The 20,462-nt window shown below is 45.2% G+C and overlaps 1 protein-coding gene across 2 annotated transcripts in view; it reads right to left on the bottom strand.

The window, feature by feature from the left end:
* Positions 1-20,462, bottom strand: part of PIK3C2B (phosphatidylinositol-4-phosphate 3-kinase catalytic subunit type 2 beta) — a 77,797-nt gene that overhangs the window by 46,276 nt on the left and 11,059 nt on the right. The window contains exons 3-6 of one of the 2 annotated variants that reach the window (XM_036756003.1): positions 7,875-8,897; positions 4,118-4,218; positions 2,739-2,893; positions 654-774 (exon numbers count right to left, since the gene is read on the bottom strand). In XM_036756003.1, coding sequence (XP_036611898.1) covers positions 654-774; positions 2,739-2,893; positions 4,118-4,218; positions 7,875-8,810 — 1,313 coding nt within the window. In that variant the 5' untranslated portion in view covers positions 8,811-8,897. Of the gene's footprint in view, positions 1-653; positions 775-2,738; positions 2,894-4,117; positions 4,219-5,924; positions 6,042-7,874; positions 8,898-20,462 lie in introns of those variants that run through there. The other variant, XM_036756004.1, reaches the window with a different exon arrangement.

Here is a 20,462-nt window from a genome sequence, read left to right on the forward strand (position 1 = left end):
GAAACTAAGGCTGAGCAAGGTTACATTCTTTGTTCAGCCTCATGTAGCTAATAAGTGTCTGAAACAAGAGCTGAACCCAGATCTTTCTGACTCTTAAGTCCAACACTTTATCTGTTGCGTCACCTGGGAAGGAGAAGTTTTGTGGGGGTGGAAAGAGAAGTATAGTAATGTAAAGAAGAAAATTTTCCTCCCCTATTCCACAGAGACACTTAGACCCAATCCCTCGGGAGTCCTTGGCCTCAATCCTGGCTGCAAAGACTCCATAGCCAATTCAGGGCAGGAGTCTCTTATCCCCAAATAAGAGATGTTGTTACCACACCCATTGCTTCTCTATTTCCATGGGTTTGGGAACACAAGGCTTAATATTTGCCCAGCCCAGGTTTCCAGTTCCTTCAGATTTTGCCAACACATCCAGCCAGCTCTGCCTGAGGCCAGAGATCCTGCAGTGAGTGAGACGTGGCTCAAAGGGCCTGGAGAATGGGGAAGCCCTTAGCACAGTGCCTGGAACACAGTAGTCACTTAATAAATGTTTATTAACTGAAGCTAGCTGTCACTTCTCACTTGCCTTGACTACTTTCTGCCAACCAGTTCCCCCATGGACCCATACCCACATTCCCTGACCCCTTCTTCAGCCAAGCAGATAGATCACTCACTTCTGAAGGAATTCTTCCAGCCCACACAGCTTGAGCACAAAGTCACCCACATCCACATCCCTTAACTCATCATGTGTGTAGCACAGCGTCTGGTAAATGAGTAAGTCCACTGTGGAGGAACCTAAAGGGAATGGGGGAGAACAGAACAGGGTCACATGGGTCTTCAGTTTTCTGTCCTGCCAACCTCATCTACCTCCATCTTCCCAATTCAAAAGACCCCTTCCTGGCCACTACTCTCTTAGATGTGCCGGCTTTCATTATTAGAAGGTAAGCTTCTTTTTGTATTGGTATCCTGGGCACTATGGTAAAGGTTGGCATTTACATAGTAAATTACATAATAAATTATATCTACATAGTAAATATTGAAATAAATGTCTTTTCATTCACTCCTGTTTCTAACCAGTAAAAGAAACAAACAGATTTTGGTTCTGCCCCTTATAGATTTTCCCAACTGGAATGGACCTGAGAGATAACCTATTCCAGCCTCCTCATTAAACAGGTGAATTAATTGCCCATGGTAGTGAAATGCTTTGCCTAAGGTGATACAATGAAGATGTTCATCCACTGGGGAATGGCTGAGCAAGTCGTGGTATATGATTGTGATGGAATACTATTGTCCTATAAGAAATGACGAGCCAGATATGAACTAATGCAAAGTGATGTGAGCAGAACCAGGAGAACATTGTACCCAGTGACAGCAATATTGTTACGATGATCAATGGTGAAAGGCTTAACTACTCAGATCGAGACAGTGATCTAAGATAATTCCAAAGGCCTCATGATGAAAAATGCTAACCACTTCCAGAGAAAGAACTAATGAACTCTGAGTGCAGACTGAAGCATCATATTTTCACTTTTTTTTTCGCCAAATGGCTAATATGGCAATATGTTTTGCATGATTTCACATGTATAACTGATATCACATTGTTTGCCTTCTCAGTGGGTAGGGGAGGGACTGGGGGCAGGGAGAGATTTTGGAACTCAAAATTTAGAAAAAAGAATATTAAAAATAAATAATTAATTTATTTGAAAATTACATCCAATGAATGGAAATGCTGTACAAGTTAGGACCAGAAGCCAGTTGTCCTGACTTCAAGGTCAATGTTTTTTCCACTGTATATCTGCTGCCTTACCTGATCCTTTCAACTCATAGAATCATAGAGTTCATAGATAGAAGGAATTTTAGAGGTTATCTGGGCCAGCCTTGTTTTTTAAAGAAGAGGAAACTGAGGCCTGTAGCAATCCAATTACCTGCACAAAGTCACCCAGCTATTTTAGAGGCAAGACCAGAACCTGAACCCAGATTGCCTAGCTTAATGCTCCAGCTCTCTGCTGAGTGACCAGGTTGTAGAGTCCTGTTGGGGACTCAAACCTAACTACCTTTTTGACCTTGGACAAGCCCCTTAACTTCCTTGGGCCTCAGTTTCCTCATCTGTAAAATAAGGGGGCTGGACTAGATGACCTCTGAGGTCCATGATTCCTCTCAGTCTAAATTTCTTCTAAATTCTATTCCTTGTTCTAAAGCCAGTGACCTTTTCTTTTCTTTTTAATTAAATCTTTTTCCCCCAAATCAATGAAAATCTGCCTTCTTTTCTTCTGACCCTACCCAATTCTTTTCTGAATTCTGAACCCAGAAACCACCTTATAAACATGCATAGTCAACCAAAACAAATTTCCACAGTAGGAAGTCTCAGTCTGCAGAGTCCATGACCTTCCTGTCAGGAGGTGGGCAGCATGTTTCATCATGAGTCCTCCTAAATTGTGGTTGGTCTTTACACCCTCTTTTTCTACCCTAGCAAAATGCCTCACTGAGGCAAGGCCAGGGGTGCACTCTGATAAGAAGTGGGTGAGAGGGAAGAAAAGCTTCAGCAAGCTGGCCTAGGATTCTCTCCCTCTAGATTCTTATCTCTCCTTCCCCTCCTCCTTCCATCAGCCATCTCACCCCAAGCAGCTTCAGCTCCTTATTTCTATACCCGCACCTCAAGGCTCCTCTTCAGATCATCAGGATCACCTAGAATCACGAGGACCTGCCAAACCCGTCTGACACCCTAACTGGAGGTCACGGCCATCAAATGATTGACTTACAATCACAGGTGAAGGTGAGTGGCTCCCGTAAGCCTTCACACACCACGGTCACCTTGAGGCTCACCCCAGCACCAAGGTGCTCCGGACTCGGGTTGACAGCACTCCAGACGTAGCCAGTGAGGGAATAGTCCTGGATGTTAGAGCCAGACCTAAGGCTAGAGACGAAAGGGAAGAGGAAGTACCTTTCTCTGTAACAATATCTCAGGACACAAAGCTGTGGGTTGGGTATTCCCCCTGCCCCAATACACACACACAAAATAATACCCACCACTCCCCAGCATAATTATCGGGACCCTAGACTGCAGGAACCTAATAGGCACTCACATTCTCAGGTTACCTAAGCCAGGGTTTTTCAAACCTGCTTTGCATAAGCATCTAAGGATTGACAAGGAGGAAAAATATATAGAATTACGGATACAACCAGAAAATGGATAGGAACTACTTCTGTGATTTCACTGATACAGGGTAGGGAAATTCCCTCCAACAATATAGCAAAGCACCACCTTGACTCATAGTCTTAGAGAATTGCTTAGAACACTGAGATATAAGGTGATTTGCCCATCTGTGTCAGAGGCAGGACTTGAATCCATGTCTCCCTCAGAGGTCAGCACCCAATCCACCACACTATTCTGCTTTTCATAGAAGAGGAGAAAGTCTATACAAACACGAGCTGCTGCCCTTTGTGAAGTTGTTAGCTTCCTTTGAGATTCAATCTCCCCAGCTGCTAATGCTTCCTTTGTAAGCCTGCCTTCCATCTAACCTTTGTATGTCTTCTGTGATGTCATGGATGGACATGTTGTTCCTCTCATTAAAATGTAGGCTGTTTGAGGATAGAAACTGATTTTTGTCTTCATCTCCCTAGCATCAAGCACAAATGCCTGGTCCGTGGGAAGGCCTTAATAAAACGCTTGTTGTTTGATAGATTATTAGAGGCTTTCTTTTTCTACATCAAATCTGTGTGAGCATATATTACTTGAGGATTCAGTACTCTCACCTTCAACTCCATAGTTGTGCATCTGTCCCCCAAATGCCATTAGAGATCATGCCAGAAAAGGGCCTTCATAGTGTGACTATTCGTTTTTTTTTTTAATTTTGGGCGATTGGAGTTAAGTAACTTGCCCAGGGTTACACAGCTAAGTCAGTGTCTGAGCCCAGATTTGAACTCAGTTCCTCCAGACTTCAGGGCTAGTGTTCCATGCACAGCGCCACCTAATAGTCCATATTGTCTTTTAAGATAGGACAGTGTCTTCAACTTCATGGTCTGAAATGCCTATTCTGTGGATTGGGATCTCAGGGGAGATCTGGATACGGGTGGCCCACCATTTCCATCACACCTCCCCCACCAAACCCCATCCCTGACCCCATCCTTGCGCTCTTACACATCCAGCATGTGGCAAAACGCAGCGACTTCTTCATCCCTCTCCTCTGAGACTTCAAACAGCTCATAGCCATTGGCGTTAGACCGGGGACGGGGGGTCACCTCGGGGAAAGATTGCCTGAATTTAATGGCCTGTTTATCTTTGTGTTTCCCCTCTCCCTCCCATTCCCGCACCATTTACACTCTGGGATCTTCTCTTTCTGATAATGGGCCCAAGAAAATCAAATAGCCTCAACATTGGTCCAGACCCTATTACAGAACAAATTGAATGGACAATAAAGGATGTAAGCTTTGGGGAGGCAGAATGGACAAATTACCTGCCCAGTTTGGGTTCAAAAGTGGCAGGCTTAGATAATAGTGATAACAGCATTTATATAACCTCTTCAGGATTGCAAGGCATTTTCTCATTTTGATTCCCACAATAACCCTGTAAGGTAGGTGCTACTATTATCCCCAATTTACAGATGAGGAAACAGTCAGAGAGAGGAGGAACAACTTGCCTAGAGTCACAGAGGGACTCTGAGGCGGAGTTTGAGCTTTGATCGCCCTAATTCTTAGTCCAAAGCTTCATCTACAGAGTTACCTGGCTGGCCACAGTAGGATAGGGAGACTCCCATGACCCAAGGCTGCCAGGCTCGGCTTCCTGAGTGCTGTTACTGGGAGGCATTGCTAGGGTTGGGGTAGGAGCGGGACACAGCATCCATTTGACCACTTGATGATCCCTGGACAAATGAATCACACCCACCTCAGGCAACTGGATATCCACCTAAACCTACTTTGAAGACTCCAGACCCTAGATAAAAGCCAGCAAAGGGCAGAATAGTCCCTTATAAATACAGTACTGAAACCTAGAATTCATGGATCACTGACTCAGACACACATGCAGTTTTTTTTTTTGTTTTTTTTTGGTAGATACTATTTGGGGAAGAAAGCAAAAAACAGCTGTTCAGGGCTGAAGTGAACCAAGTGGAAACCTCTGGCTCCTCTCCAAGTCCTGAGTTCTCTGGTTCCAAGTCTCTCTCACCTCAGCTGAGCCTCTTCCTAATTCCTGCTTCAACACCAAGAATGGCAAGGAGGGTAGGGTGGGGAGAAAGGAGGGGGTTAGAGGACCAGAGCCTATGCCCCCACCACACAGCTGTCATCAGACTTAAGGTGACAGAGGATGCAGGTTGTTAATAAGCTCAAAATATACCCTATAGCACAGTCCTAGGACAGAAAATGGAGTAGGGTGGAGGTGGGGGTGCCATTGGAGGGTGATGTACAAGATGGCACCTTTCCAGAAGGCTTTGCCTTGGGCCAAAGCCTGCGATCACACTGACTGTGCAACAAGCTTCCAGCTAGGACAGTCTGGTCAAGGGGAGCATTCTTGATGCCTCATTTTTTTCACTTCCCCTGACACAAGATATTCTCACTGCCTTTTCTTTCTACTTCCCCTCCCAGAGAGATGAGCGGTTATAGAATCAGCAGGAGTCCCTGATTGTAATACCCAGGTCACTTCCTCCAGGAGATCTCTCTCTCTCTTGTTACCCATACTCCCCAGGCTGAGGGAGATGGGGGAGGCAACAGCAGGAGCCCATGGTGTGCCAGGACCCAGCTCTGCCAAGTTTGTGCATGTGTCCTAGTCAAAACAATAGCCCCACTGTCAGCAATTAGCCCACAGAATAGCACCAGAGAGAAAGGAAGGAAGGGAGGGAGAGAGAGAGGGAGAGAAAGCAAGAGAACAGAGCGGCTGCTGAAGGCCATTTTCATGCCCTTTCAGAACTACTCACTGGCACCAAAGGAAAACAACAACAACAAAACCCACTTACGTTAGCTAGGCTGGCAGACCCTGGTGGCATCACCCACTGCTGACTGGGGGAGCCTATGAGGCGGAGGCTGGTAGCAGGGGCACCCGGCTGACATTTGGAGCCAGCCATTCCTATCACTGGCTCTACTGGCCTGGGACAGGGACAATGCCCCTGACTGGAAGCCCGATGGAACCGGGGAGGTGGAACTGGAGGGTCTTTGGCAGGCCCTCTACCATCAGGCTTAGCCCCTGAACTGACTGGAGGCAGGGAAGACGGAGGCTGCATTCCAACCTGCCCCAGGCAAGAGCTGGCAGCTCTGCCCTAGGCTCTTCAAGGAGACTGGGAGCTCTCTCCTTCAGCTCTGGTGACACACTGGAGCCAGGCGCGGAGGGAGGGAGGGAGGGAGGCAGGAGGTAACACCCCCTTGCCAGGATGGCCTGAGCTGTCAAACAGGCCTAGCTCACCCAGCTGAGGAAGCAGGATCCAGGAGCAGAAATCACCCAGCCCCTAAAAATAGCGGGAACAGCCACACCTCTCTGATCAGGGGGCTTTAAAAAGCTCCCAGCTCTAGAGTTGAGCAGAGTAGGTTTTACTTTTCTAGGGGTGTCCCCTGAGGGCAGGAGAGTGACCTCATAATAAGATTTTGGATGGTTCCTGACTGCCAGATAGGGAGGGATGAGCAGTTTAGTGTACCTAACCAAGGAGTACAATTCTCTTTGTGATCAAGATAAAATTGAAGGAAAGAGCATGGGAGAAATCTAGGCTATTTGACAAGTCTGTCATCCATGGGGGACTCCCAGACTCCCAATGGGGATGAACCAGCAGGAGGGGTAGAGGCAATTATAGGAAACATCAAGTCATGACATATTCTATGGCCTAAGTCCTTCATGAGGACAAACGGAAAGCCCCTAGAGTACGGAACCTACAACAGGAAACCAGATTCCTACCTACCTGTAGAGGTGACCCCAGCCATTTTTGTTTGGAATCAGGAACCAACCTGCTCTGGACACAACAAAAAGTTGCTGTACTATTATCTGCACAAGGGATAATGAGGATGAGGATGCCTTCTTAGGGGAATCATCTTCATAGCCACAGCTAACATTTCCATAGAATTTTAACACCAGCAAAGGGCTTTACACACATTCTCTGATTTGAATGTCACCCCCTAAAAAAAACTATGGGGCAAGTGCTATTATTATCCCAAAGGATGAAAAAAGTTTCAAAGAGGGTAAATGACTTGCCTAGGGTCACCTAGCTAGTAAATGTCTGAGCCAGGCTTTGAACTCAGGTCCTCTCAAGTTCAAACAAAGAACTCTATCATTCTTATCTCTTGGTCTAAGAGTCTCTACCCAATAATAATGATGATGACAAATCATTTTATCTTATGCTCATATAAAATTTTTTACTTTTTCCAAATTCTTTCAGACACATGATCTTATTAGAACTATACAACAAACCTGTACAGCCAACAAGGGAAATATTATTATTTTCCTTACAGAGTTGTACGGAAAGTGCTTCATAATTAGGAAAGTGTGATATAAATGCTGGTTATTATTGTTTTTATTATAATTATGTTTATTATCCCCATTTATAGATGAGGAAGCTGAGGTGAGATGATTTGCTAAGTCACACTATCAGTCTGAGGCAGTGTTTGGGACAAGAACCCGCGGGATGTTTAACTCCTTCTTGGCCAAGATGGCCCTAGCTCTGCCCTAGGCAGGGACTGTGGCTGTATTCTACTCTTCCCCATCTTCCTCTTCCAGTCATGCCAACATCTTCAACTCCATGTCATCCCACCCATATTTAATTCTTCTACATTAGTGCTTAGGGACCAGAACCTATAAGCTTGAGATTCAGGACACTGGAGATGGGGACATCCTAAGCCTATGGAAGACAGTAGGGAAGGGAGAAAGAAGGAGAGAGATGGAGAGAGGAAGAGAGAAAAAGGAAGAGTATAGGGGAGATTCTCACCGGATCAGCAGAAATCCTACGGTTTTTACCAGGTGCCGTGTTCTTTCGGTTGGCATAACGTAAGGCATACGTGCGGGGAGGGACTTGAGGGGGCATGGTCTTGCTCCGAGCTACAGGCTTCCCAGGGGTGTCCTTGCCGAATCCCAGGAGCCCTCGGCCCTCTTTCCAGCCCCTCTTGGGATCCTGAAGCAGCTCAGAGTCATAGGTAGATTTCAGGTTGAGGCGAGTTATTGCGTCATTGATGCTGTCATAGTCCACAGACCCCAGGAGGTTTCCCTGGCCCCCACTCCCGGGTTCTTCTTCTTCTTCTAGGATTCGGCGACCCAGTAGCTTGCTGGGGGGTTGCTGGTTTGAGGAAAAAGTGTTTATGTCATTGGGTTCGGAAGGCTTAGGAGAAAGGGAATAGGTTTTGCTGGGAGGCTGGGGAGGAGTATCCCAGATAGAAACCCGAGGAGGAATCGGGGGTGGGGACAGCTTCTTGGGGGAGCTATTCCTGTCCTCTGGCCTTGGGGGCAGAGAAAGTCCTCCATCTGAACCATCAAAAATATAGAGATAGTCTCCAGAGAAAGGGCCCTTCAGCCAAGGATCTGGTCCCGGCTGGAGGCCCTCGGAGGTAGAGTGGTTAGGGGCTCCATCATGTGGGGAGAAGGAGTTGTAGTTGAGGGTGGGATCTGAACCCGAGAGCCCTCGAAGAAGTTTAAGGTCGTTCCTCCCACCCACTGGCTTGCCATAGAAGTCCAGGACAGGACCGTCCCAGCTGATAAGAGAGGAGTCCATGTTCTGTTTGGCCCGCTGGTTCTCCTCTTTATCATGCCGCAGCCGGGACAGGGCATCATACTCCATCTGAAGAGCCTCAGCCATTGCCAGCTCCTTTCGGCTAATGCCCACAGACTCCAGGGACTTCCAGTGCTCCCCATTTCCTTGGGTTGAAGACATGATGGAGCTAGATGGAGAACAGGTAAGTGGGTCTGTTACTTCCTGCCAACGTCAGGGCTAAAGGATTGTGGCATGGTGCCCAGGCACCTGTCAGGAGGAAAACACAAAGACTCCAGTCAATCATCAGGAAGCTTGTTATGATGACTTAACTGCACATTAATTGCTATATAAAGAGAATTTGACAGATCCAGTCTCTGTTTCCTCAATGCTTGAGACTAAGCCAGTCAGGGAAAGAGACCTCTGATTCTCCATCCCATCACACAAACACACATGTACACCATCACATACACACATGGCAACTAGATGGCACAATGGATAGGGCACTGGACCTGAAGTCAGGAAAACTTGAGTTTAAATCCTGCCTTAGACACTTGCTAGCTGTGTGAACCTGGGTAAGTCACTGAATTCCTTAACTCTAAAACAAGATAATAATAATGCCAACCTTCCAGAGCTATAGTGAGGATCAAATGAAATGTTTGTAAAGCACTATGCAAACCTTAAAGGGATACACCCCAAGAAGAGATAGCTCCTACCATCTACTAAGAGAGACAACTATAAAGATTAGAACTCTTCCTTCCAAAAAGACAAAGGATGAGAGGGAATATGATTGAGGTGTTAATAATCATGGGGATATAGAAAAAATTAACATGGATTCATTCACCAAATCTCAGAACACTAGACCTGGGGACACCCTTGATGTTGCAAAGAGGTAATTTAATGCAAATTAAAGTAAGTATAATACAATCTTACTGTAAGAGGGCTAATTTTTATATGGATTTCAATATAAAATGGGTCAACTCTCCCAACAATGACATATAATAGAAAACTTGATCAAACGTGTCATAACCTTAAAATATAGTAGGGGTATGTGTACATACATCTGGAAAAAAAAAGTTAGTCTTGTCTTCTAGTACTTGTCATGGAAAATTATTCCCAGGATCACAGAATCTCTGAGTTGAAATGGACTCATAGATTATCTAGCCACATACTGGAGTTCAAGAAAATGCTTGCCACTCATTAGAGTTCACGAGAATGCAGGCTCCAACCTGCCATCCGCTATTGTTCAGGAGAATGCAGGCTCCAACTCGTTGTTCGTTAGAGTTCAGGAGAATGTAAATTACCTCAGAGCAGAGACAGTTTCAATTTCATCTTTGTATCCCTAGCACCTTACATAGTGCCTTACATAAAGTAGGAGCTTAATAAGTGCTTATTGCCTTTCACTGTAATGCTTTACCCAACAGGGAATAAACATATGAAATGTGTTACTCCTTTCATCTCCTGCCCCTGGACTTGGTACATGTCTGAAACACAGATTGGGTAAATCCATGGCTGACAGATCCATTGGCTCAATGAGTTATTAGATGGAAGTTAAGGCTTCACAGGACACCCAGGAGGAGCAATAGACTTAAGATCAGAAGATCTGAATTTGGGTTCCTGCTCTGACACATACTATAAGTGTGACCTTGGGCAAGTCAACTTGAGTTTTCTCAGTTTCAGTTTCTCAATTAGTAAAACGAGGATAATAATACTCATACTATCTATGTCCTGGAGTGATGAGAAGTGCTTTGCAAACCCTCAAGTTCTTTATAAAAGATATTTAAGGTTGACATGAAGAACAACCACATCCTCCCACAACCTGTGCTCTGATGCCTCAGTGGAAACAAAATACCTCTATTAATGGTTAGCATTTATTTGGCGTTTGTTATATGGAGGCATCATGGTATAGTGAACTTTGAATCAGGACACTTGGGTTTAAATGTACATCAGACCTCATGAGCTGAGTGATCTTGGACAAGTCACTTAAATTCTTTGGGTCCCACATTTTCATTTGTAAAATGAGAAGATTGGACTAGATGACCTGTAAGGTCTTTTCCAGCTTTAAATCTGTGATGCTATGATATATACTATACATAATATACACATGCAAATATAATGTAATTTCTTCACCAAAACTCTATGAGATAGAGTGGTTGGAGGGTCTACCTTGTGGGATACAAATGGGGAGTACATATATTATTATCCCATTTTACTGGTAATTGAAGTTCTGGGAGACTTAGTAGTTCACAGTTCTTTTCATCCCAACCTTGGCTCTCATCTTTGGCAGTTTTAATATCGTGACTGATAGTGTTCCCTCTACTCTACCTCAGTCACCCCTCCAGGAAGACTCTTATAACACCCTTTTACCTCTAATATCTTGATTTCTGATTTTAATCCTCTGTCCTCCCACCTCTCCACTGCCTCACTCCTCCTGCAATCTTCCCTCATTCTTCTATTCCATAAACTCTCATCTCACTTTACACCCTTCAATGTTGACCTTACAGTCAACCACCATTCACCTTGAATCCACTGGCCCTTTGCCCAATATTCATTTACATCCCACTGACCTTCAATTCTGAACTACCTCTACCATCTCTCTCTTCTAGCATCCTCTACTTCTAAATATCTGAAGGTTGCTGGAAGGATTCACAAAGCCATGCAGACCAGGTCTGATACAAATTTGTGTTACCTGCCTCATCTGGGACCTCACCATTGCACAGTAATCATTTAATTCACCTTTGATTAACTCCCTATGAAATTTCCCACCAAAGTTGTCCCAAGCCTTCTTCCCTCTCAAGCTCCACCCTCACCTCACCTCTCTCCCACCAGATGACTATATTTCCTATCTTACTGAGGGGATTGATGCCACCCATCATCAGCTCCTTCACCTCTCCACTGTTTCTTCATTGGATGCAGTCTCAAAGGATGAGGAGACCTTCACAAGGAGAAGGTCCAGTCCTACTCATGCCCTTAATCTCATTCCCTCTTAGCTCTTTTGGAATTCCCCCTAATAATAATTTCTTCTCCCTGGCTTGTACATAGTAGACACTTAGTAAGTGTTTGTTGAAGTGAATTGAATTGTTAATAAGCAGCAAAGTTGAGACTCAAATCTAGGTCTTCTGATTCCAAGTTCCTTGTTCTTCCCACTACCCCACAAAACCCCCTCGTGGACCTTAGGGCTGACCCAGTGTGCCAGTGCTGATACTCAAAAGCCTATATATGCCAGCTCTTCTGGCAGGACCCCACCCTCATCTCCCCTGGCTTCTCCAGTTCTCACTCCCTTCACATTTGCTTACTCCTCTGCTGAGGATAGAAAGGGTTCTTTCCAAATACAAGACAGTTACTCAGTTTGAGGAGAGGTGAGCCAAAATCCTACAAAGAAGCCCTACACTGCATCAGCCCTGTCAATGTAAACCTGATAGTCTGGCTACTTGGGAGTAAATGCCAGTGCCCAGTGCAGAACTAGTGGTCAATAAACATTCATTTAATAAGTTTATTAATCTATGACCTTGGAGAGCGGACCTGAGCCTTCAAGGAGGGCAGACTGCTTTCCTGTACTAGCCTGGACTGGGATCACCTCAAATGTAAGATTCTTAGGGTAAGCTTAGCCAAACACCAATGTGAGAAATCTCCAGGATAAGAAGTGCAGCCAGGAATACAATCTAAATCCCAATGTTCTTCATTTCCACTGAGGAAATGGACTTTTGCTGGAGCAAGAAAGGATTTCAGTTAGCACTTGAAACCTGACAGTAATAAATGTTAGGCACTGAGAAGGGTCATTCAGTGTACAAACATTTATATAGCACATACTCTGTGCCAGGCACTGTGCTAAATAAACACAGGCTCTCCATAAAGTACATTTTCTTAAAAATAGCTAAGCAAAGGCATTCAGTCGTGTGATGACAGTACAAGTTACTTTACGTATTTGTAGTTTACTGATAGTTAACAGAAAGGAAGGATGTGGGTTCTAACCTCAGTAGAATGGTACCAGCAAAGTCCATTGTATTTCACCTGTATTACTTTATTACTGTATTATTTAAAGTACTATGAGGATGTCAAAATTTCAAGGTGGTAGGAACCAAATACAAGAAGCCAAAGGGAACACAGTTTTGATACCCGGAGAATGATATCGAGTATGAAGTCCTGGAGATGACTCACTCCAGGGTCCTAAATTGGCCCAACCATTTAAAACTAAGTGTCATTAGCTAAGGTTAGGCTGAGATTACCCTTAGCTAGAGATAAAGTAGGCTTATGCTTCACCTACTTGAAGAACCAGACTTACCCACACCAAAGGCTCCTAGCCCAGGGTGATCACTGCCCTATTTCTTGAAATTAGTTTGTTTTTACTTGTATGTGCTTTTACTTACATAGGTAAATGCTGCTTCCTTGGGTAGAATTTAAGTTCTTTGAAGGAAAGAACCATTGTTATTTTTTGACTGTCTCCCCAGTGCCTAGCAACAACAGTTCCTGGCACAGAGAAGAATCCTCAATAAATGCTCGTTGATTGATAGAGGATCAGATGTTATTCGGTAAAAGAATACTCTTCCTCCTATGTCTAGATAACTAAAGAGTTTTATGCATCTCTTAGTTAGCAAAAGAAAACCCAGGCAAGTGATTTTGCCTTTCTCAACGTCAGTTCCCTCCTCTGAAGAACAAGACAATAATACTTGTACTACAGTGACACTGAGTTGGGCATGTGGTGTTTTGCCCAGGGGTGGGAAACCTGCTGCCTCAAGGCCACAAAGTCCCCAAGTGAGGCCCTTTGACTGAATCCAAACTTCACAGAATAAATTCCCTTAATAAAAGGATTTTTCCGTAAAACTTGGGACTCGGTAAAAAGGCCAAACCCGAGGACCTAGAAGGTCACATGTGGCCTCGAGATCACAGGTTCCCCACCCCTGGTATTGCCAACTTTGAAAAACCACATACAAGTCACCTATATACACAATTCTTTAGAAAGCCTTTTTTAACCTTGATCAGATCTCAATTGAATTAAGGGATAGAGAAACTGAAGACACTTGAATAAAGCGATACAGTGATTCATCTGATCCTTTCAACAACCTTGGGAGGTCATGGCTATAATTATTCCCATTTTACGGAAGAAGAAACTAAGGCCGATGAAGACTTATCCAGGGTCACACAGCTAGTAGGTATCAGAGGCCAAAGTTGAGCTCAGGTCTTCCTGATTATATTGCCAGTACTCTAAACTCTGCATCCCCTAACCATCTAGAAACTTTCAAAATTTTCCTCCAAGGTCAAGTACAGTCTTGTGGCAACAAGAGAAAACTTCATAGATTAAGGGATGTCTAGGCTCAGCTTCAGAAACAGCTCCCAGTTTCTGTCAGGAATATTTTCTTATGGTCTCCCCTTTTTTGTGAGTGGAAGGAAGGGGAAGCTCTTAAACACAGGTCAGGGTTTCACTTGGTTGGGATAGTTTTTTATTTTTGTTTTTTGGAAGCAATTGGGGTTAAATGGCTTGCCAAGAGTCACACAGCTAGTCTAAGGCAGGATTTGAATTCAGGCACTCCTGACTCCAGGGCCAGTGCTTTATCCACTGTGTGATCTAGGTTGAGATACTTTTAATTAGATATAGAGTGATGAAGAAGATGATCTCTCAAGCTCTCTTCCTACATGACTTGGATATAAAAGATCATATCATAAACAAATTAGAGGAGTAAAGAAGGAGGTACCTTTTGAAACTGTGGATAGGGGGGTAGTCATAACCCAACAAGGGCTCTAGAGGGTTACAAGAGATAACACGGACACATTATAAAATGTTTTTGCACAAACAAAATCAATGCCATTAAAGTTAAAAAGGGAAACAGGTGACTGAGAAAAAAATCTTCACAGCAAATTTCTCTGACAAAGGTCTGATATTCAAGATATATAAAGAACTATTTGAAATACACGAGAACATGAGACATTGCCCAATAGATAAACGGCCAAAAGATATGAACAGGCAGTTCTATAGAAGTCCAAGCTATCAACAGCCATATTAAAAAAAAAACATTACAAATCAAGAGTCCATCCTATTCTGATAACAGGATCCAACCCATCCATCCCCTTCCCACAGAGAACTCTGAGCAAAGAGTTCAGGAAAAACTGGTCTTATTCCAATGGCCACCTTTCTATAATGACAGAGAGTTAAGAGTAAGTGTAGTCAGTAGAAATCACATTGACAGCTCTGGGTTAGGTCTGATCACAGCTTCAACATCAATCTAGGGCATGCTGGGTGGGCTCTGAGGCTGACCAAGCCATAATCCCAGATGCACACAAACACCCATGAACAATCCTACTCACCACAATGAAAACATGAATGGAAGAAGACTCTGGGCCCAATTCTGAAGGCAATAGCCTCCAAACTGCTTCTCCCAGTCTCAATCAGCCTCTCCGCCTACAGATACTCAGACTGCTCACGTTCACCACTCACTTTGCTCTTCCTGTGTCTAAGTCAGTCTGATCTAGGTTAGAGTAGACCTGTTGCCATGGTCTGGGAGTATTGATGCCACCACTTCATTCAGCTGTTGTCTGACAGCTCCTCCTACCCACCTCCCCTGCCCAGATTACATCCCCCCATGCCACAGGAGCAATACAAAGAAATCTCCAAATGCTGCCCCTCTTCTGTCTTCCCACCCTACCATTCTCCATTCTCCCTACAATATAGACACAGGAAGAAGTTTCAGGCTTCCAGTGACCTTGTCTGACATGCCCTTCCCCAGCCCCCCAACCAGGGTGAACTTGGGGGGGCATAGGGAGAATACATGGAGAAGCAAGCAAGCAGATGAGGCTTTCCCCACAGGCTTCCTCCCAGCCTGGAATTCAGACGGAGGAGAGACAAGTCTATCCCACTCTAACCAATACCCCCTGACTCTGGGCCAGGTCAACAGAACCACGGCAGCCACAGGGCTCTAAGCCCAACCAAATGACAGATCTCCTGCCCTTAGGCCACACCAGTAGCTGCTCCTCAGCCAAGCCTTCTCTGGAGTTGAAAGAGGGGTATGGAAAGAAGGTAAGTGGAGTGGTTTGACAATGGGGAGGGTTGGATAGACAGTATAGTGGAAGCAGCAGGAAAACTAACCTGTGCAACTTGGAGAGGGAAAAAAATGAAGCCACCCCTCTCAAAGAACCTAGACCCCACTCCCCAAGCTCTCTCTTTCTAGAAGAAGGGTTGCATGAATGCTATAGGAATCAGTCTCTTGTGCTCCTCAGGATGGCTCAGGCCAATCTCTGGCCCTTGCCATCCAGGGTCCCCACCTTTAGGCCTCTTTGGATCAGCTGACAATAGATACTCTCCCTTACCCCCGGAGGGCCAAGGGCCATATCTGTGGATCCTACAAGTAGGTGCCAGTAGTACATGATTTGGGGGCCACATCATAGTTGCCGCTCCTCCTTCAACCAGGCCAGAGATGACTGATCTTCTGTTATAACATTAACTAGTACCCAGACCTCAGGTAGCAAATCTCTGATAATGGTGGTGGGTGGGGGGATGGGGAGGTGGAGAAGAGACGTCAGAAAGCATGGCTGGGAACAGGAATCTTGAGGCCATTTTAAACCATGCTCTTCAGGGTTAGGAAGCCAGGCAGGGATGCGAATGAGGGCCCAATGTGATTTAAAGCAGTCAGAGATCCCAGGAGGGCTATTAGATTTATCAGACTTAGGTCGGCCTCAATAAAAGGATGAAGGGAGGGGCCCCAGAAACTGGGCCCCATAGTTATAATGCAGCCAACTGGTACAAACTGAGGGTAGGTTCATGGTTGAGTGGGTTGGTGCCAAGATCTGTGCATCACCAGACACCAACTCAACCTATGTAGCAGCTAGCACTTAAGAGTGAAGTGAGAGAAGAGAGGAGGTGGAGGAAACAGGGAGAGGGTAGAGGTACACCATGGTACCGAGGGACGTGGTGGAAGGGAAGGGGTAGGTCCACCCTTACAGTGCTATCTGATCCACATGGCTGATATCAATACCAACGTCCTTGTGCCAGGGAAAGAAGGAGTCTTCAAGTAACCCTCCCAGTTGGGATCATATCAGAGAGACATCATGATATAATGGAAAGAGAGGTGTACTTAAGATCAAAATAGTCTGGGTTCAAGTCCTGGCTATATGACATTGGGTAAGTCACTGACCCCCTCAGGATCATCTCTAAAAATTGACACAGTAATACTTGTACTACTAGCTGTTGTTTGAAAAATGCTCTGTAAACCTTCGAACTCTATGGAATGTGGGGTTGTTATTACCATCATCAGGGCTGGAAGAGATTGATGTACTGCTAAACAGATTGTGATATTAGAGTCGTCCTCTTTATGACGATAAGACCAAAAATCTATCTGGCTCTTCTTTTCCACCAACCAGCTGAAGATACAGAATGTTAATTCTATCTCCCTCCCACCCCCAGGGGAGAATGTAGACTGCTGGGGAGTTGGATCTATCCTCTGACTATCTGGAAAAGCATGTTAAAAAAACAAAAAAAGGGAGGATCACACGTACAGAGTGCAGGCTTCAGGGATTTTGTCCCTTAGTGATTTTCCTAATGAATTTTTTAAATCATTATTGTAGAATGAGGTTGTTTCCTAGATTAGGAATGTTCTTCATATCCCTTAAAAACTATATTCTTTCCAGGTCCAATGCAAGTTGAGGGTAATGTCGAGATGTCAGAGACCATATGTCCTCTGATGTGCGGGAGGCTACAGGTGCAGAATATCACATACACTATTAATTATGGTCATAATGTCTGCTGGTTTTACGTAATTATTTTTCTTTGTTATAAGGGAGGGTTTTAGAGCAAAGTATATTAGGGAGTGACTGGTGCAAAGGAAAAAAAGTTGTTAATAAAATAAGATGTTCTCCATTTTAGTTTTCAGAATGGTCTAATTAATAGAGACCTTCCCAGTGTCTAGCAAAATAGAAATGACTTCTAGGATCTTAAGTGATACTGTCCACAAATATCATTCATGTCTACTTTCTTTTCTCAAGTCATCTCTGGATTTACTTTATGATCCAATGGAACCCAGGTGTCTTTTCTTCTAAACCTGCTACCATTTGTCAACCTATATGGTTAGTTTCATTATCTGCATATACATAACCTGAACTAGTAAAACTTTGGGGTAGTTAGGCCATCCCTGCCTTTGAGACTGTGAAATGAAAGGACTAGTTAGCTATTAGAAGCACATAAGGCAATATGAAGGGAAGTAGGGGTGAGGGTGGGTGGAAATGGAAAGCTCCCTCTTCCAGCCAATACTTTAGATCTAAGGCCAGGACCAGATTGCTGAATGGAACCATTGGCAAACACGAGAAGTCTTGGCAGGGAGTAGAAAGTTCTAAACCTGGGCTGTCTCCCAGGACCCAATGCAGCTACGTCAGGTTTCTGTCTGACCCACACCTCCTGATGTTCAGAACCCAACCCCTGCTTTGCACTGGTGTCAAGCCCATAGTTCCTTCCAGAAACACTGACCCCCTTCCCTCTCCCCACCTCCTTGGGCCCTCAGAGGACAGAAAGAAAGGCAGTGAGAGGAGAGAGAAACTGCCAGTGAGGAAGGTATTGCCTATTGTGATCTGTCTGTCTTCCAGCCTAGTGATTTAGTGGGTGTCCTCTCATTTTGAACCACATTTCTCTCCCTTTCTCTTTCTCTCTTTCCCTCTCTCTCTTTCTTCCCCTCCCATTTGTTTTCTCTCTGTGTGTCCTCTTTCTCTTTCCCCTCTTCTCTGCCTCCTTCCCTCTCTGTCTTCTCTCTATCTCTCTCTTTATCCTCTTGTCCCTTTCAAACCCCACCAAAAATGTAGAAATTCTAGATTTGCAGAGACACTATAAATCACAGGAGGGATGAGACCTCTGAGTGAAGCCCTTCAGGGAGTTAGAAGGATTCAGTGGTGAAATGGGCATGGAGAGGGAGACGGCCAGCTCCATTAGAAGCCTTTCTCCCTACATCCATCCATACTCTTTCCCTCTAATCTTCATCATTGGACTCAACGATCTCCCCAACAATGCCAAACTTCCAGATTTCCTGTCTCCCTTTCCCACCACTCTTACCATCACCTCAAATCAAGCTTTCCTAGCTCCTGCCCAAACTTTTCTCAGCAATCTAGCTCCCCAGGGCAGGAGTGAGATGACCCTTCCTTTGTGAGCTGTACAAGAGTGACAGTCTTGGTAGCCACCATGTCTGTATTCTGCCTGAGGATTCATCAGATGGAAAACTTAGGGCACCAAAATCAGTGTCAGGCCAACTCCTATATACCTAGGTTCCTCACAGGGCTGCAATCTCAAGCTAACACATCTCTTCCTTCAGGGAGGAAGGTGCTGATGAAGTAAGGCTTAAACTCAACATAGTTACTATCCTGCCCTTTGGTGGGGTTTGGGAGGGGGAGACAGAAGGGAGGGAAGAGAAAGAAAAAAAAAGAAGCAGCAGAAAGGAAGGAAGCAATCATTTACTAAAAGCCTACTATGTGCCAGGGACGGCCCTAAGCACTTTATGTGAGGACCATTTGATCCTCATAACCAACCTTCAAGGTAGGTGCTATTATTATCCCCATTTTACAGAGGAGGAAACTGAAGCAGAAAGAGATTAAATGACTTGCCTAGACTGGCAAGTGTCTAAAGTTTGAAGTCAAGACTTCCTGACTTGAGGCCCAACATTCTGTTCACTTCATCACCTAACTACTACCTCTGATGAGGATGAAAAGATAAGGTAGACAAGGGGAGAGAAATAGAGAGGAGGGAGGGACAAGAGGAGAGGAAAGAGAGGAAAGAGAGATAAGAGAGGAGAAAAGAAAAGACAGAGAAAGGGAAAGAAATGAAAGAGAGAGAACAGAGAGGATAAAGAGAGAGATAGAAGACAGAGAGGGAAGGAGGAAGAGAAGCGGGAAAGAGAAAGAGGACACAGAGAGAGAAAAGAAAGGGGGGAAGGGAGGGGGGAGGGGGGAAGAAAGAGAGAGAGGGAGAGAGAAAGGGGAGAGAGAGAGAGAGAGAGAGAGAGAGAGAGAGAGAGAGAGAGAGAGAAGAGAGAGGGAGAGAGAGGGAAAAAAGAGAGAAAGAGAGAGAGGGGGAGGGGGGAAAGGAGGGAGAGACAGAGAGAGGCAAAGAGACAGAGAAGAGGAAAGACAAGAGAAGCAGAGAGAGAGAGAGGGAGGGAGAGAGAGAAGAAATATGTAAGCTCTCTACTGAGTAGAGGATAACGAAAACATCCACAGAAGTAAGTAAGGACTTTGTCTGGGGTCAGCTTCTGACTCCCCACCTCCAATCCGTTAAATTCTAATAATCTATGTGGCAATGATGCTCTACTCCCTCTCTTTCAAAGATCTTGTTCTCTTCATCATAAGGAAGACTTCCCCCTCACCCCACCCCCCACCTCCCTCCATGGATCATGGTCAGGCAAACCAAGGGCCAAGGAGGTGAAAGGAGCTCACATTGAGGCCGGGCTGCTGTGATGGACACCAGGCCCTCCTGGTCACCAGGGCTCTGTCCAGTCCCAACTCTTGCTGCTGAGCTCCAATATGGTGACAGGGCTGGTAGGATATCGCTCCCTGGGAGCAGGACTGAGGGAACTAGGAAGAGGCATAGCACACCGCCCCATCTCTTTTTCTTCTTCCCTCCTCCCCATCTCCCCAGCCCCCCATGCACAGATGGATTAAAGCCCTGGGGTGAGAAGGGCCTGGGGAATTGGTCCCCAAATGATCCTCTCACAGCAGGCAGGGCAGCAAGTGAGAGGGAGGGGCCAGCAGTCACCCCATATGGTGGCAATAAAGTAGTGGGAAAGGGGGGGAGGGGCTGGGTGCTCAAGGGGATGGAGCCAGCAGGCCGGGGACAGGCTGTGTGGAAGCCAGGCCACCTGCTCCGCTGTAAGG

Source organism: Trichosurus vulpecula, chromosome 4, assembly GCF_011100635.1.
Source record: "Trichosurus vulpecula isolate mTriVul1 chromosome 4, mTriVul1.pri, whole genome shotgun sequence".
NCBI classification, from domain to species: Eukaryota; Metazoa; Chordata; class Mammalia; order Diprotodontia; family Phalangeridae; genus Trichosurus; species Trichosurus vulpecula.